The sequence below is a fragment of the Lycium barbarum genome, chromosome 10, assembly GCF_019175385.1.
Source record: "Lycium barbarum isolate Lr01 chromosome 10, ASM1917538v2, whole genome shotgun sequence".
NCBI classification, from domain to species: Eukaryota; Viridiplantae; Streptophyta; class Magnoliopsida; order Solanales; family Solanaceae; genus Lycium; species Lycium barbarum.
In genome coordinates this window covers 2,248,843-2,263,555 of record NC_083346.1, presented here as the reverse complement: position 1 = coordinate 2,263,555, position 14,713 = coordinate 2,248,843, and the positions used below count along the sequence as shown (strand labels likewise).

At 37.4% G+C, this 14,713-nt stretch overlaps 1 protein-coding gene across 1 annotated transcript; it reads left to right on the top strand.

Annotated features, from left to right (window-relative positions):
• Window positions 1-6,525: 6,525 nt before the first annotated feature.
• LOC132613891 (uncharacterized) lies at window positions 6,526-14,043 on the top strand. Its single transcript, XM_060328180.1, has 3 exons — window positions 6,526-6,914; window positions 12,715-12,952; window positions 13,567-14,043. The coding sequence occupies exons 1-3, from the start codon at window positions 6,564-6,566 to the stop codon at window positions 13,704-13,706; spliced, it is 729 nt and encodes a 242-aa protein (XP_060184163.1). The 5' UTR covers window positions 6,526-6,563; the 3' UTR covers window positions 13,707-14,043.
• The last annotated feature ends 670 nt before the right edge of the window (window positions 14,044-14,713 follow it).

Here is a 14,713-nt window from a genome sequence, read left to right as displayed (position 1 = left end):
ATCGCGAACTTTTTGCAAAATTCTCAAAGTGTGATTTTTGGCTTAAATCAGTGGCATTCTTAGGCCATGTGATCTCGGGTGAAGGTGTTAAAGTTGATTCTCAGAAAATTGATGCCGTAAAAAGTTAGCCCAGACCCACCTCAGTTTCTGATATAAGAAGTTTCTTGGGTCTGGCAGGCTATTATCGACGCTTCGTAGAAGGATTTTCTTCTATCTCTGCTCCGTTGACTAAGCTGACTCGGAAGAAAGTTAAGTTCCAATGGTCAGATGCTTGTGAGCAAAGCTTTGAGGAGTTGAAGAAGAGATTGACTTCTGCTCTAGTTTTGACTTTGCCAGAGGGAACTGAAGGATTCGTGGTTTATTGTGATGCTTCGGGAGTTGGTCTCGGATGTGTCTTAATGCAGCATGGTAAGGTTGTAGCTTATGCATCTCGTCAGCTCAAGGTTCACGAAAAGAATTATCCAACTCATGACTTAGAGTTGGCAGCTGTATTTTTTGCACTTAAGATATGGCGTCATTATTTGTATGGAGTGCACGTTGATATTTTCACAGATCATAAAAGTCTGCAGTATATCTTCAAGCAAAGGGAGCTAAATCTTAGACAGAGGAGATGGCTCGAATTGCTTAAGGATTATGATGTGGATATTCTCTATCATCCGGGGAAAGCGAATGTTGTAGCTGATGCTCTTAGTCGGTATTCCATGGGAAGTTTAGCCCACATGGACGTGGATAAGAGAGTTATGACAAAGGAAGTTCACCGATTGGCCAATCTTGGAATTCGACTTTTGGACTCCGAGGATGGTGGTGTGGTTGTTCGGAATAGTGCTCTTTCCTCTTTAGTCGTTGAAGTCAAGGAGAAATAATTTAGTGATCCCTATTTATTGCAGCTGAAGGAGGGGATTCACAAGCATAAGACAACGGCTTTTGAACAAGGGGGAGATGATGGTACCTTGAGGTACCAAGGCAGATTATGTGTCCCAGATGTAGATGGACTCAGAGAGCGAATCATGTCAGAAGCTCACAATTCCAGGTATTCCATTCACCCAGGTTCCACTAAGATGTATCATGATCTCAAGGAGATTTATTGGTGGAACGATATGAAGAAGAATGTGGCAGATTTTGTAGCTAAGTGCCCGAACTGTCAGCAGGTGAAAGCCGAACACCAGAGGCCTGGTGGCTTGGCTCAGAATATTGATATTCCTGTCTGGAAATGGGAAATGATCAATATGGATTTTGTATCGGGTTTACCTCGTTCATCTAGGAGACATGACTCCATTTGGGTGATCGTCGACCGACTTACTAAGTCAGCACACTTTTTGCCCGTTAAGACCACAGATTCAGCAGAAGATTATGCCAAGCTGTATGTTAATGAGATTGTCAGATTGCATGGGACACCAGTGTCCATTATTTCAGATTGTGGTGCTCAGTTTACAGCGAACTTCTGGAAATCCTTTCAGAAAGGATTGGGTACCAAGGTGAACCTCAGCACAGTTTTTCATCCGCAAACAGATGGCCAGGCAGAGCGTACTATTCAGACTCTGGAGGATATATTGAGAGCATGCGTCTTGGATTTCAAAGGTAATTGGGATGATCACTTACCTCTCATTGAGTTTTCTTATAATAACAGTTATCATGCTAGTATTGGGATGTCACCATTTGAAGCTCTGTATGGGCGAAGGTGCAGATCACCAATTGGTTGGTTCAAAGTAGGTGAAGCAGAGTTGTTAGGACCAGATTTGGTTTATCAGGCTATGGAGAAAGTCAAGTTAATACAGGAGCGTTTAAAAACGGCTCAAAGTCGTCAGAAGTATTATACAAATGTGAGACGAAGGGATTTAGAGTTTTCAGTTGATGATTGGGTGTTCCTTAAAGTCTCACCCATGAAAGGTGTTATGAGATTTGGCAAGAAAGGGAAGTGAAGTCCCAGATATATTGGACCTTACAGAATTCTACGAAAGGTCGGTCTAGTGGCTTATGAACTTGAGTTGCCACAAGACTTGGCTGCTGTACATCTCGTGTTTCATGTGTCCATGTTGAGGAAGTGTGTAGGAGACCCATCGTTAGTTGTTCCTACTGACACTATAACAGTTAAGGATGAGTTGACTTATGAGGAGATCCCTGTAGCCATTCTTGATCGTCAAGTTCGCAAGTTGAGAACTAAGGAAGTAGCCTCAGTAAAGGTCTTATGGAGGAGCCAGAAGGTTGAAGAGGCTACATGGGAAGCCGAAGAAGATATGAAAAACAGATATCCTCACTTGTTTGAAGAGCAAGCAGATAGACTTCAAGGTAAATACCTTTAGTATTCATGTCATGTCCCTTATGTATTCATGCCTCACGTTTCACGTTCAAGTTCATGTATTCTCTATTCATGTCTCACGATTTAGCACTCATGTTTTCATGAAACTATGTCATGTCAGTTTTCCCTGTTCTATGTCATGTTTCTTCACGTTCATATATTCAAGTTATGTCCAGCCATATCTTTAACCAAGACCCATCATTCGAGGACGAATGATCCCAAGGGGGAGATATTGTAACACCTCGTACATCCGGGTTAAGATTTGTCTTATAAGATGAGGGTATAATGAACCCAATTTGAGTAGTGTATAAATAGTGTTTGAAACCCAATCAAGACATGAGAAGAGTCTTTGGGCAAAGCAAAGTTGAAAACCACTCTACGGGGCATGTTCGCAAGTGAGTTTATAGAAGGTCTTACTTCCAACGACCATAACCCCATTATTAATTTAGAATTTGGGAAAACTTCCTTGATGAAAGTTGTATCCCTTTTGAAATAGCTTTCCAACGGTATATTATGGGGGTCAAACGAACATCTGTGCAAAGAGTTATGCTCATTTTACTGAAGCCTATTCGCTGGAAATTTCGCCTGTGTTACGGTCTCAAGTTACGTCCGTCCTTCGTGTTACGGGTCGTAACAGTTAGCCGTAACACAGAGAAAATTTCCAGAACCTCACTGGAAATTTTCACCAAGATACGGTCCCAAGTTACGGTCCGTCCTTCGTGTTACGGGCCGTAACACAGAGAAAATTTCCAGAATCTCACTGGAAATTTTCACCAAGATACGGTACCAAGTTACGGTCCATCCTTCGTGTTACGGGACCGTAACATGGGGCGTATCTTGGTCCGTAAGTACATTTCAGGTCACCTGACTTCGGGAGGACATAACCCTATCATAAATTGGGAATTTGGGAAAACTCAAAGAATGAAAGTTGTAGATAATTGAAATACCTTTCCAACCATAGGTCGTGGGCTCACATGTGACATCGGGATAGGGTGATATGGACGTTTTAAGACAGGAAGGTCCCAACCCGATTTCAAGTTGGGTCAAACCCATTTCCCCTTGGTATTTAAGGGAAATGTTAACCCTAGCAGCCCCTTTTCCTCCATATTTTCAGATTTTAGAGAGAGAAATGGAGAGAGAGGAGAATTAGAGAGAGAAAGTAGAGAATCAAGCAAGTTGAAGGCCCCGAATCCCGAGGCTCGTGAAGGATAAAGTGTAGTACAAGTTGTTGCCGTCATTCTAAGCTAAAAATCGAACTTGGGGATGTTGATTTCGTGGTGACTACTCATAAAAGGTAATGTTTCTACTCCCTAATCATTTATAGTGTGAATTGATGAATTCTTGGGAGAATAATAATTGGGTTTGATGAAGAGAATTATATGAACTATGCTAGAGTTGTTGGATTGTTGACTTGGGATTGTTGTATTCATATGGGTGATGAAAAATGATGTTAATTACATCTAATTGAGATTGTAGAATCATCTAGAAATAATAGAATGAGATTGGGTGAAGAAAACACCATTAATGAAGGTTGTGGAGCTTCATGCCCACCAAGTGTTTGATAAAATGCTTAGATGAACAAAGCATGGATATTGTTGCTAATATAGAATCCCTATGACCTGTATTGCTATAGATTGAAGTTGAAGGGATTGAAGGACATCGTGATACGCTTAAAAGCGGGAAGTTAAGGTATGTAGAACTTCCATCCACATGTGGGAATCTCTACGTTCTTCCCCATGATCCGTTTCATAAAATCCATGAAGCTCAAATCCTAGGGCATTAAACCCAACATATTGGTAGCCCGTAATTATGTATGTATGTACATGAATTTTGTATCTATGTTCGTTATTGTATTCCTACTCTTCCATTATGGATATTAGGAATCCTAGCTTAATCCATGAATCATGAATTCTTCCTCATGTGTTCTCATTATGTTCATATGAAACTTATGATTTTATTTTGCAAGTTACAACCATGTTTTCAAGTCAATTACACATCTATGATTATGAACTATTGTTATTACTCATGAATCAAGAATATGTTTACAAGCTATTTCATGAAACCATGTTTACAAGTTATTTCGTGAAATCATTATTACAAGACGAGTACAAGTTAATTCACGAAAATCATGGGCTTCTTAGCCAACTATATTATGTTAATGTTTTTGGGAGTTGCACGAATTACCGAGAAGGCTCAGATAGCCTGAAACTATGTAGCCACCATAGGACAAGGATCGCTCCGCTTAGTTAGGACGATACCTTAATTTTACACTGAATGGATCCATCAGGTACGATACCACCTTATACCCTGGCAAGGTATGAGGGCTCTGCTGGTCCGGCGAGGTACCAGACTCCACGTACCCACGTGGTGCTATCACATGTCGGTTTATGAAATGCTCTCCCTACTTATCATGTTTTACTTATGTTATATATATACATATGTACTCATGCTCATGTCCATGTCCAGGCTTGCAGTTTCAGTTCTTATCATGTTATTCCATGTCCCATGTTATTTCTTTCGGTTGTTTTACATACCAGTACATTCAATGTGCTGACGTCCCCTTTTATTGCCCGGGGGCCTGCATTTCACGATGCAGGTACGGATTTACAGGACGACGCTTCTGCTCATTAGGATTTGCACGTACCAGCTTATTGGTGAGCCCCATCTCATTCGGGGTTTAGACATTGTATTTCCTTATTTAGTTTTGCATCTAAAGGTATGCTGGGGGCCTTGTCAGGGCTAACCATCACTTTGAAGAAATTGCCCTTAAGTTTTGGTGGCACTTTCTTGTCACACAGCACTCCAGAAGCAAGCCTCCATTTCATCCACCCTGCACCAATACGATGAGTGACATCATCGTCGATATCCCCATTTCCTTGTATAATTTAAGACAACTATTTTTTTAATAATCATGACAGATAATAAAAATAGTAACCGCGACAAGATAATTTTTTTTAAAATGATAAATACAAATAATTTGAGATAATTATTTTTTAGTAATCAGATAATTTAACATGAGACTACTTTCTAGATCTAACATAATATCTTAACCGTCAAAATTAGGATAAAATTGAACCTTAAATCAAGATCCACAGAATTATATAACGGAAAAGGGCCAAATATACCCCTGTATTATTGAAAAATGGTCAAATATAACCTTCGTTATACTTTGGGTCCAAATATACCCCTGCAGTTATACTATTGGCTCAAATATACCCTTCCTTCGTTAAAGTTGTCCACCTTGAACATCCTATCCTACGTGACAGTGACATTTGATAAGGTGGATGCCACGTGGCATTGCCAACTCATCACCCCTAATCCATTTTACTCCTCCCTTTTCTGCTACTAAAATTTACCGGCCTTCACCCCCATTGCCACCGTTACCGCCGTATACTTACAGCTCTAGAAAATCAAATTCATTTTCGAAGGATTTTGTTTGCTACCCAATTCTCTTTCACTTTGTCTTCTTCCTCTCCGTTCTAATTTAATTCTTTTTACCAGATTCAACTTCACACCAAGGTTTCTTCTATTGCTAATCGGTACTTTTGTCCATATAATTCAAGAATTAAAATTTTCACAGTCTAATAATAAAAGATTAAATAAATTGAAAAATCACAATTAATTTTTGAGAAGCAAGAAAAACCCTGACATTGATAGAAACTTCAGGCAAAAAAAAAAAAAAAAAACTTTCACTCTGTAAAGGGGTTTAATTGTTGGGTTTTATCTACTATCCTTGTGATATCTTCTTCAGAATCAAAACAACAGATTAACCAGTAGATTAAACAAGGTATGGGTAGACTTTTTAGCAAAAAGCAATGAGTTCTCGTGGCGAAGGATCCACTGTTTTTATTCTGATGCGAAATGAAATTATAGAGTCATGATATACTTACAGCTCTAGAAAATAAAATTCATTTTCTAGAGCTGTAAGTATATGAAGGTAATGGTGGCAATTTGTGGAGTAGTGAAAATTTTAGTGGTGGAAGGGGAGGAGTAAAATGGGTTAGGGGTGATGAGGTGGCAATGTCACGTGGCATCCACCTCATCAAATGTTATTGTCACTTAGGGTAGCATGTTCAAGATGGATAACTTTAATAGAGGAAAGGTATATTTGAGCCAATAGTATAATAACATGGGTATATTTGGACCCAAATTATAACAAAGGGATATTTGGCTATTTTCCAATAGTACAGGCTATATTTGGCCCTTTCCCGATTATATAATGACCAATTGAGTTTTGACAAGTTAAGAGATATTCAAGCCCTTAACAATGGCAGACCCTCCTGAAAATTCAATGGCAGACACTACTGAAAATTCTAATGGTGAAGTTCTTCTAGACAAGTTTGATGAAACTGAAGATTCATCAAATTTCAAGAAACCAACAATAACTATGAATCAAGAAAAAGAAAAAGAAGGGGTCACTCTTTTTGATATCTTTAACCATTTTGTGTCAACAATTTTCTCTTCTGATAATAATAATAATGTTGGGGTAATTAAGAGGATTCAAAGGGCTATTTCTGAAAATGTTCCTTTGGTTAATCAAGCATCAAAGAATACTGCTCATAATGTTTACACTTGGACTCGCAAAGGAAGCCCTCTACGTGCCCTTCTTGTTATTTCTGTAAGTTAATTTTTTTTTTCTGTTGTTGTTATTATATATCGTTTTTAAGAGTTAATTTGATCTGGGGTTTGCTCTGATTGGCTTATTTTACTAGTATTTCCACTTTGTTTGAGATAATTATGTTAAGGATACAGTTTTTGAGAGTAAATTTGATCTGGGGTTTGTTCAGATTGGCTTATTTTACTAGTATTTCCATTTTGTTTGAGATAGTTATGTTAAAGATTCAATTTTTGAGTGTTAATTTGATCTGGGGTTTGTTCTATTTGGCTTATTTTACTAGTGTTTCCATTTTGTTTTGAGATAGTTATATTAAAGATTCAATTTTTGAGTGTTAATTTGATCTGGGGTTTGTTCTATTTGGCTTATTTTACTAGTGTTTCCATTTTGTTTTGAGATAGTTATATTAAAGATTCAATTTTTGAGTGTTAATTTGATCTGGGGTTTGTTCTGTTTGGCTTATTTTACTATTAGTTCCATTTGCTTTGAGATTAGTATATTAAAGATTCAATTTTTATTTGATCTGGGGTTTGCTCTGTAGCTTATTTCACTAAAATTTCCATTTTATATTAAAGATTCAGTTTTTTGGGAGTAAATTTGATCTGGGGTTTGCTCTGATTGGCTTATGCTAGTTTTGTAATTAGACTGATTAAAAATAAGAAAAAACAAATAGACTAGCTGAGCAAGCCCTCTGCATGACCTCCTTGTTGTTTCTGTAGGTTAAAATTTCTGTTTGTTTTGAGATAATTATGTTAAAGATTCAGTTTTTAAGAGTAAACTTGATCTGGGGTTTGCTCTGATTGGTTTATTTTACTAGAATTTCTATTTTGTTTTGAGATAATTATGTTAAAGATTTCAACTTTTGAGTGATAATTTGATCTGGGGTTTGCTCTGATTAGCTTATTTTACTAATATTTCCATTTAGTGTTGTTATGGTTATATTGAAGATACAGTTCTTGAGAGTAAATTTGATCTGGGGTTTTCTCTGATTGGCTTATTTTGATGGTTTTTGAAGTTGTATAGGGATTTTAAGTTATTGTATCCAAGTTTTGTAATTAGACTGATGAAAAAATAGACTAGCTGGGGGAGCCCTCGGCATGCCCTCCTTGTTTCTGTAAGTTAAATTTTGGTTTGTTTTGAGATATTTCTGTTAAAGATTCAGTTTTGAGAGTACATTTGATCTGGGGTTTGCTGTGATTGGCTTATTTTACTAATTTTTCAATTTCTTTGTGGATTTCAAATTATTGTATCGAACTTTTGTAATTAGACTGATGGGAAAAAACAAATAGATTAGCTGAGGGAGCCCTCTTCATGTCACTCCTTGTTGTTTCTGTAAGTTAATTTTCTCTTTGCTTTGTTATGATTAATGTCAAAGATTCAGTTTTTGAGAGTTAATTTGAGCCGGGGTTTGCTCTGATTGGCGTATTTTGCTAGTTCTCCCGTGGCCTCGTTGTTGTTTCCACAGGTTGATCCCAGTTATTTTTGTGATGATTATGTCAAATATTCAATTTTTGAAAGTTAATTTGAACTGGGTTTCCCCAACTTGGCTTATTTTACTAACTTTTCTTGTTGTTTATATATTTCATATTATTATCTGACCTTGTTTTGCCATGCTTTCTCTTGAGCCGAGGGTCTTTCGGAAACAACCTCCCTACCTTCCGAGGTAGGGGTAAGGTCTGCGTACATTTTACCCTACCCAGACCTCACATTGCGGGATTTCACTGGGTATGTTGTTGTATCTCATAGTTTGTGGGAGAGGCAAGGGGCTAGTCTCATCTACTCAGCTTCTCCTTATTTAGTAGTATTATTTTGTATTCACGTAGTATCGTATTTTTCATTTCTTACTACTTTTGTTGCTTCATTTACTTTGTTTATCTTGCTTTTGCTGTCGTTATTCTCCTTTTAATAATGCTTTACTTCTTTAGAGCCAAGGGTCTATCGGAAACAACCTCTCTACCCAAAAAAGGTAGGGGTAAGGTCTGGGTACATCCTGTCCTCCCCAGACCCCACTTTGTGGGATTACACTGGGCATGTTGTTGTAGTTGTTGTTGTTGTAGCTTGTAATTTGACCTGCTGAAGAAGCCCTCTCCTTGCCCTCCTTGTTGTGTCTGTATTTCAGTTTCAGTTAGTTTTGTAATTATTATGTCGAAGATTAAGCTTTTGAGTGTTGATTTCAGCTGTGGTAATGAAATATAAAAGGTTTAGTTTTCTAATGGTTGTATTAGAGAGAGTTGATTTTATGTGGGGTTTCTTCTGATTGTCGTGTTTTACTAATTTTTGAGTAAAGTAGCTTTATGGCCTCTGTAAATTAGATTTACTTGAATCTTTTAATGTTTCATGTCTCGACTTGTAATTAGTATGTTTTGGCGAAACATTGGACCTTTAGTCCAAAATAAAGGATGTTAAGACAAGTCTTGCTCCATAGACTGGCTGACACAATGACATTGACAATACTAGTAATCAAGGACCTTTAACTATATTTTTTCATCCCTTTTTCATGCAAAACATGCCCTTCTCAGTGTGACCGCATAGCCCTTGCATACTTTATTGAGATCTACAAAAATCCTTCTTATACCTCTGGCCATTCTAGATATATTCCGTCTCTCCCTATTTGACATATACATCATAGTCATTTTGAACTGAGGACTGTAAATTTTGTGTGTTAACTGAAAGAAGTCCTAGATAGCTCATGTGACATTATTACTCCCCTAATCATGACCTGACGGCCTATATCTGAATTGCCTATTCTTAGTGATTGCTTCGCTTCTAGTTTCTTCAAGTTGGTCCTCATCTTGATATCATCATAATGATGCTATCTTCTCATTGCTTACTTACCCTATCACAATCCTTGCCAATTGATGTCCAGTATCATATGCACTAGTGCTAAATGGGCTTTATTGTCTATGACTACTTAAAGAAGTGATATTGTGATTTAACCTCAACAATACACATTGAAAGAGAACAAAGAAAGATAGGCAAATTACTGTTCTCAGTTTTGTGCTATTTTTCTGGTAAAAATAGGTAAAATATGTTCCTAAAACAAACAACCCTACCGTCTGTCCTTTTTTTTTTTAATTTTCTTGAAAACAGTTATTGGTTTCATGATATTAATGTAATCTCTCTCTCTCTCTCTCTCTCTCTCTCTCTCTCTCTCTCTCTCTTTTGTAGTCTCTAACCAGTGAATTCACCATGGCATGATAAACTTTTCCCAACTTTACCAGGAACAAAAACTAATAATGGACAAATACTGTTTTTAACACTTACAAGATAAGGATCTAGCAACCAGTGTAACCTTGGCAGTTAAGTGATAAAATATGTTTTTCAAAAGGAAACTTGATTTGTCCATGTTTCGGTATAAGATGAGAAAATTGTAACTTGAGCACATTCAAGATAATTGACAAAAACAGATGCTTTAGGATCTTGTGCTGCACATGCAAAATTCTAAGAAGTCGCACATTGATGACCATACATGTCATTCAACAATCATTACATAAACTTTTTATGAACTTAAAGAAATTGTACCAAGAAGCCCTCTTTTAATTCTTTTGTTTTTGTTTTTGTTTTGGGAAAGCCCATATTTCATTTTGTGAGACATGATCTAACGACCATAGTTCCTATTCCCATTTATTTAATTTTAGAGAATAACCTAACAACCTTTTTTTCAACTAACATTTAACTCATCTTATCTGATTTATATCTAATCTATTCTGTGGTATGGTATGCCTGTTTAGCAAGGGACAGCCTTTTTTTTTTTTTTTTTCCGAATACTAGCACGACCAATACCACTAAAGACAAAAATCTGTTCATGTAGCAGAAGAGAACTTTGACAGTTCTTTGTTCAGAACTACATTGGGTTCTTTAGACTGTCTATCCAGTAGTAGTCGATCAAAAGGCTTTATTTTGTTTCTCCAAATAGAATATCGGCAGTAGTCTGGCCATGTTTTTGGAGAAACAAAATAAAGCCTTTCGGACGACGATGACAATTATTGGAGAGACGTGGATCTTGGAGATCTTGGGGACTAATCGGTGGAATACTGGGAATCCAAGAGTTCTATGAATAACTAAAATTGGCGTCCTCTGATATCGGCTCCTTGACGTGCTGTATTCCAAAGTCGAACCAGATAATCTGTACAGTGAAAACTATTTTCTAACTTATTTATATAGGTAAGTCTTTCAAATTGAATTCAAACACACTTATGAGTCATGATTATGTTCATTGGTTTAAGGATGAATATAAGTACCCGTTTATAGGAGTTCTTTTGCATGTCCTTATTTTTTCGTATTTTATTCTCTGTATAAGTTTGTCAAGTATGTGCTTAATGGAGAATTCTGTTTTTTCTTATTGATTATCGTTGAACTTACCTTATTTATACAAAGAGGGAACACACGTTCAATGAACTGCAGATGATGTAACTAGTCAAGACATAAATTGATTAAGCTGTATCATATCATACTTGCAGAAATATCTTTATTTGATCTAAAACTTCATGTGACCCCTTTTGGTTGGTTGAGCATGGGGCTTCATAATGGAGGTCTCAGGTTCGAAACCCCCTGCCTACGACATCATGGGATTTGCCTTCTGGGTCGAGCTCGTCGCACGGGGCTTGCCTAGTGCGGGTTATCTCTCCTGTGTGGTGGGTGTACCGGGTGTGCACCCGAAGGGTAGCGGCTGTGGGTTCCCATGTGATTAAAAAAAAAAAAAAAAAAAAAACTTCATGTGACCCCAATAAAGGAATTCCTTCTCTCTCCCACTTCACCCCTTGGAATTACCATTCTTATAGGGATACAGGCGCCTTCACATCTTCTTGTCTGAAATGGCTGGGAGAGGAAGGGAGTCAAACCTCATTTGTAAACTAGCCCTTTAGGATCACTTGCATTATGTACAATTTTTAAGGTTTCGTTCATTTTGGGATACAGCCGGATCTATGCATTGGCTAGATAAGCATCGTGTAGTAAGTGGAGTAGTCATTTCCATAGGAATGGAGAAGAAGAACCGGATCGTGATTCGTATACACATTCCAAAAGATGAGCCCCAAAGTCCAATGAAAGTGTGAACAGGAAAACATCGTATGCTCAAAAAATGACTTAATTGCATTGTACTGTGCTTTCTTTTAATGTGTGTGAGCCTACGGTTTCCCGCTGAACTTCTTACATGTTAAACTTGGGCATCCCCATGAGGTTGTTATGAAATGAAAGACACTAATGTATTAAGCAAGTGATCCTACTTTTGACTTTTTACAAGTAAGAAAAGTGAGGAGAAAGAACTTATCCACAACAACAAAAAAAAGTGAGGAGAATGAAAAGGAATTGTGCACCATGAACGCAAGACACTCTGTTGCTTTTTTCTGTTAAAAGTTAATGCCATTCCATTAGTTACCTATTAGGCACATATTTTGAATAGCATCACCACTCATGATCAAACATGTATGGTTGGGACAAATTTGTACCTTATGAACCGAGTACAGAATGCAACGAATCCTCGTTCTAATGACGTGGAGTAAAAGAGGAGATTCTGATGCTATGGCCAGGAGAGTTTTGGACTTATTAGTTTGCTTCTTAACTAGCAAGTTTAATCAGGCCCTTGTTAAAGATGAGTTTTGAAGAACTTGAATGTCTGAGTTTCTTTTCAATTTAATGTCTCAGATCTCTGTCTTGAAAATGTGGAGTCAAATATTGATGCTCTTTTCTCTCACAAGCTTTAGCAAGCTGTTTTAGTATGAATATTGATGCAGATTATTTTTCTTTTGAAACTCCCAAGTTTGTGAGACTAACCTGTTTCTTGGACTGGTAAATATTTATGTAGGTGGGAACGATTGCTCTTCTTGCTTTGACGGGATTGCTAGTCTTTATGCTTTTCTTTGTCGCGGCAACTGTCAACGCCATTGTGATCTCTCTTCTCATGTCATTAGCGGCTGCAGGCGGATTCCTGGCTCTTTTCTTTACCTGCCTAACGGCTATTTATATCGCAGGTCTATCAGTTGCTGTATTTGTCATTTCCAGTACGACGATTACAGCAATCATCGCTGTGATTGTGGCTACAGGTATGCACAAAAGAAGTTTTTCTCTCTATTCAGTTTGCCACTTCTGTTTGAGCACCTTCCTTCTGTTTTTCACATGTTTCAGCATTTAATATTATGTTATTTTCACACATATATTGTAATTTTGTCATTTTCTAACCTGCGTGTGGCTTTGTCCTATTTTCAATCTTTCAAATGAATGATTTGCAGAGATGGCACGAGTAGGAATAACTATCCATATTACTGTTCAATTTAAATGAGATTTCCCTTTAAAAGCTGAGTTTTGAAACAGATTTTTATCTTTGACGATGTTTTTAATCTGAGTAGTAGCTGAAGTTATTTCTGCAGTGCCGTCATCAGTATCAAGTATGCAGAAAAAGCGTGTTTTGTCTAGTGAAGCTGGTGGGAAAATATGTTTTGTCGGCGAACTAGTGGAAAAATGTGTTTTGTCTAGTGGAAAATTCCGTTCCCAAAATTTGAACTCGAAAAAATGTGTTTTCGAAGTTTACCGGTGCACTGTCCTTGGATTGTATACGGCCATTGAAATGTGTTTTGTCTTGTGAAGCTGGAGAACACTAAGTGCCCCTTTAATGTCATTATATCCAAGTGTTATATCTGGTGTTTTGCTTGTGCCTCAGGTTGGATTGGATTCTTCTGGACAATATGGCTGGCAACAAAGAAAAGTGCATGTCTTGCCAAGCACTCGTTGAAAATGACAGGATCAGCACTATCTGCTTATTCGTCTGCCAAACATGTTCGGCACAACCATGATGCATGAATCACCATGCCTACTATCAAGAAAGAAGGCCCCACTTCTATGAATAAGAGTCTTAAATGGTGATACCAACTGCCATTATGTATTTAGCTTTCAGTGCCTTACCGCCTTCGTGATGATATGTCTATCAATGATATTTAGCTAGCTCGTCGTGCAGTAAGGTTCGATGTATATTATAATATGTGTAGCTGAATGCATGTGCAGACTAGTGATGGGGCCTTTTGTTATGTTTGGAAACTGGCCTGTAAATTGTTCTTGAGAAATAGATCTTGCCAGTTAGCAAGTATTAGTATATCTTTTGAAATCTTGAATATGTTGAATGAGAATGTAGTTTTCTGTTCGTTAAATTGTGTAATGATGGTTGAGTGTCACATACAGTTTGAATGCATTTGTAAGAATATGCCTAGTTGTAAAAATTATTAAAGTAGCAGTGCGTTTTAACGTGTATTTGTAAGTATATTTGCTTTAGTTTCAAGTTCACTAATTTCACCTGGAGGTATCTTTTATGTGAAATTGTGTAGAAGTTATTTTACACAAGCTCTTTCTGCTAAGTCGGTGGTGCACTCACTGCTTTTAGATCCTAGATAAATAAGAATCAAGTATGTAAGTTGTCATGATCCAAGTTCATGGCACATTTATCCCTCGCAGCTATGACATCATCGGGTCCAAAATTAAAAATTTGCGTCCTGTCTTGTAAAGTTTTTACTCTCTCCCGTTCCAATGTGAGTTTTGTCAAAGGTGTAACATGCATCCTTTCTTCGAAAGCTTATCAACAAAGAAGCCTGTGAGTCCTCCTTTGGCTCTTGTCATGGGTGTCACTTAAGTAGTGGGCAAAAAGGTATACCCACTGTCTCTAAAATCTAGATATGTTATTACCGGGAGGAGTAGATTATGGTATGCTGAAGTCATGTTGTGACTATCAAGGATTGTGTAACTTTATTCTTAATAAGAGTTTTTAGGTTGAATTTTGAGAATGAAATCGCCCTTTATAAAAACGCTCTACTCTTAAA